Source organism: Oryzias melastigma, unplaced genomic scaffold, assembly GCF_002922805.2.
Source record: "Oryzias melastigma strain HK-1 unplaced genomic scaffold, ASM292280v2 sc00444, whole genome shotgun sequence".
NCBI classification, from domain to species: domain Eukaryota; kingdom Metazoa; phylum Chordata; class Actinopteri; order Beloniformes; family Adrianichthyidae; genus Oryzias; species Oryzias melastigma.
In genome coordinates this window covers 23,282-25,454 of record NW_023417039.1, presented here as the reverse complement: position 1 = coordinate 25,454, position 2,173 = coordinate 23,282, and the positions used below count along the sequence as shown (strand labels likewise).

The following is a 2,173-nucleotide window of genomic DNA, read 5'->3' as shown; positions in this document are numbered from 1 at the left end:
TTAATAGCTTGTGCACACATTTAGTTAATTTTGTTCGGAATGTTTTGAGTAATTCTATTCGTTTCGTTCTCTGAGGCCTGATGCTGTGTCAGGAGGAGCTGCACAGTTTTTGATGATGTGGCAAAGGCAGGAGCTGACAAAGAAAAGATGCACCAATAAATATATCCGAAATCAAATATCTTGTTCAATTCCTTCCACTGGAAAAATTTTTGGTGGTGGTGGGGGGCCAGGGGCACATATTTTAGCAGGTTTAATCAGCAGCGGCCTGACAGAATCCGTGCTCTGTTGTTTTACGTAGAATATGTGATTAATATTTTGTGTTCTTCTTTGGAGAGCCTCAACCTCCCCAATTTAAACTGGTCCTCAGCATACTGAACTATTTCCAATTACTTTTGGATGTATATATTTTTAACAAACTCTTCTTACTAGTGTTTTTAGAATTTTGAAATAAAAATGTATTTTAACTCTGGTACCCCATCTACTGTCTTTGCGTGCAATGAACATATTGCATTCACCTATTTCCACTTGTCACACTCCCTTAAGTAATGTGATAAACTCAAAGATCTGAAACATTTTCTTAATACACATAATGACAATTTCTTCCAAATACTATTCACAAATCTGTCTAAAACTGTGGTTGTGAGCACTTCTTTGCTAACAAAAATACTGTTGTATATCGGGGTGATGATTATACAGCATGATTGTTGCACAAGTGTGCCTAAGACTGGACACAATAAAATATCAAAATGGTGCCATTTCACATTTTTCTTCTTTTTTTTCCTCAAACTGGCAAAACTACAAAGGTCAGTTTTTCCTTTGGTATTCTTTACTTTTCACACCCAGATATCACAAGTGACACTTCTGCTTGGAAAATCATACTTCCGCTTTCAAGCAGAACATCTCTACTGTAAACATTATATTTGGCAAATCCACCAAAACCTTTGACTTTTTATAGATAAAACTCAGAAAGAAGTTTATACACGGTTTCTCAAAAAAAGTTAGCCAAACATTTTTTTGTTAAATAAATAGGAAAATTATTTTAACCTCAATATTTCTTTGTCTGTTGTACAAGTTTAAAGAAGATACCCCCAAAACTTTGCTATGATGATAAATCCTAAAAAAGCAAAAGCTTGAGGGAGTTTTTCAAAACTTACTCTCAAAAGCCTTGAGGTCCAGAAGATGTGAATGGTTTATCTCCATGAGGGCTTCAATGTTTAAAGGTAGCATTAGATCATCTTCTACTTTGGGTATCTAGGAATATAAATAACATTAATTAAATTTGATTTTCAATGGCCAGATACAAGAGAGAATATATCTAAATTAGTAACAGACAAAGTTGACGGAGATTTAAGTAGCTAAAAATGTATGTTTCATGAATAAAATAAAATCAAACAGCACTCTCACACCTATGTTACATAACATCAACCCTAACTTAATTCACATTTAACTTCCTGGAACAATGTAAATTGAACTCAAGGTGGAAAAATATTTTAAAACAATGAGAGCGGCACATAATGGTTTTTAAAGGTTCTAAAAATGTAGTTCAACTTAGTCCAAACCTTTTTTATTGTAGTAAAAACATATTTTAAGTGGACTGTGTGTTTTAATAGCCTTAATCAAATGTTAACAGTTATTAAAAACAACAGGTTTGAAGCAAAGAGATATTTTTGTAGACTCTCGGTGCACCCTCAAACTCTACACAAAGAGGTCCCAATTGGAACTTGAACCAGCAGTTTGGGAGGATAGGTAGGTCGGGAATGACTTAAAGCAACTCATTGAAACTGCAAATAGACAAACTGAAAACAGGTTGGTTTTAATACAAATGAGATTTTACTAAACTTAAGAAAAACAAACAAAAAAAATTATAATTTGAAAGCATTATGAAAATATGTATATATATATATATATATATATATATTTATATACACACACACACACACACAAGTTAAAATCCAAATAAATTAAGTGAAACTTAAAGAATTCATGAAAATACATTTCTTGGCGTTATAATTGATGAGAACCTACATTGAAAATCACGTTAGAACTCTGTTTTAAATAAACTAAAAGTGGTTCTGGACAATAAATCTCTCCACACTTTATGTTGTGCATTGATATTAACATATTTCACTACACTTCTTTTCCTTTCGGCTTTTCCCTTCAGGGGTCGCCACAG

General features: G+C 32.8%; 1 protein-coding gene across 1 annotated transcript in view; it reads right to left on the bottom strand.

Annotated features, from left to right (window-relative positions):
- LOC112138850 (serine/threonine-protein kinase Tao) overlaps window positions 1-1,846 on the bottom strand; it is a gene marked incomplete in the record, with an annotated part of 13,544 nt that extends 11,698 nt beyond the window's left edge. The window contains 1 exon segment of the mRNA XM_024261510.2: window positions 1,155-1,846. Coding sequence (XP_024117278.2) covers window positions 1,155-1,227 — 73 coding nt within the window.
- Between the last annotated feature and the right edge of the window lie 327 nt (window positions 1,847-2,173).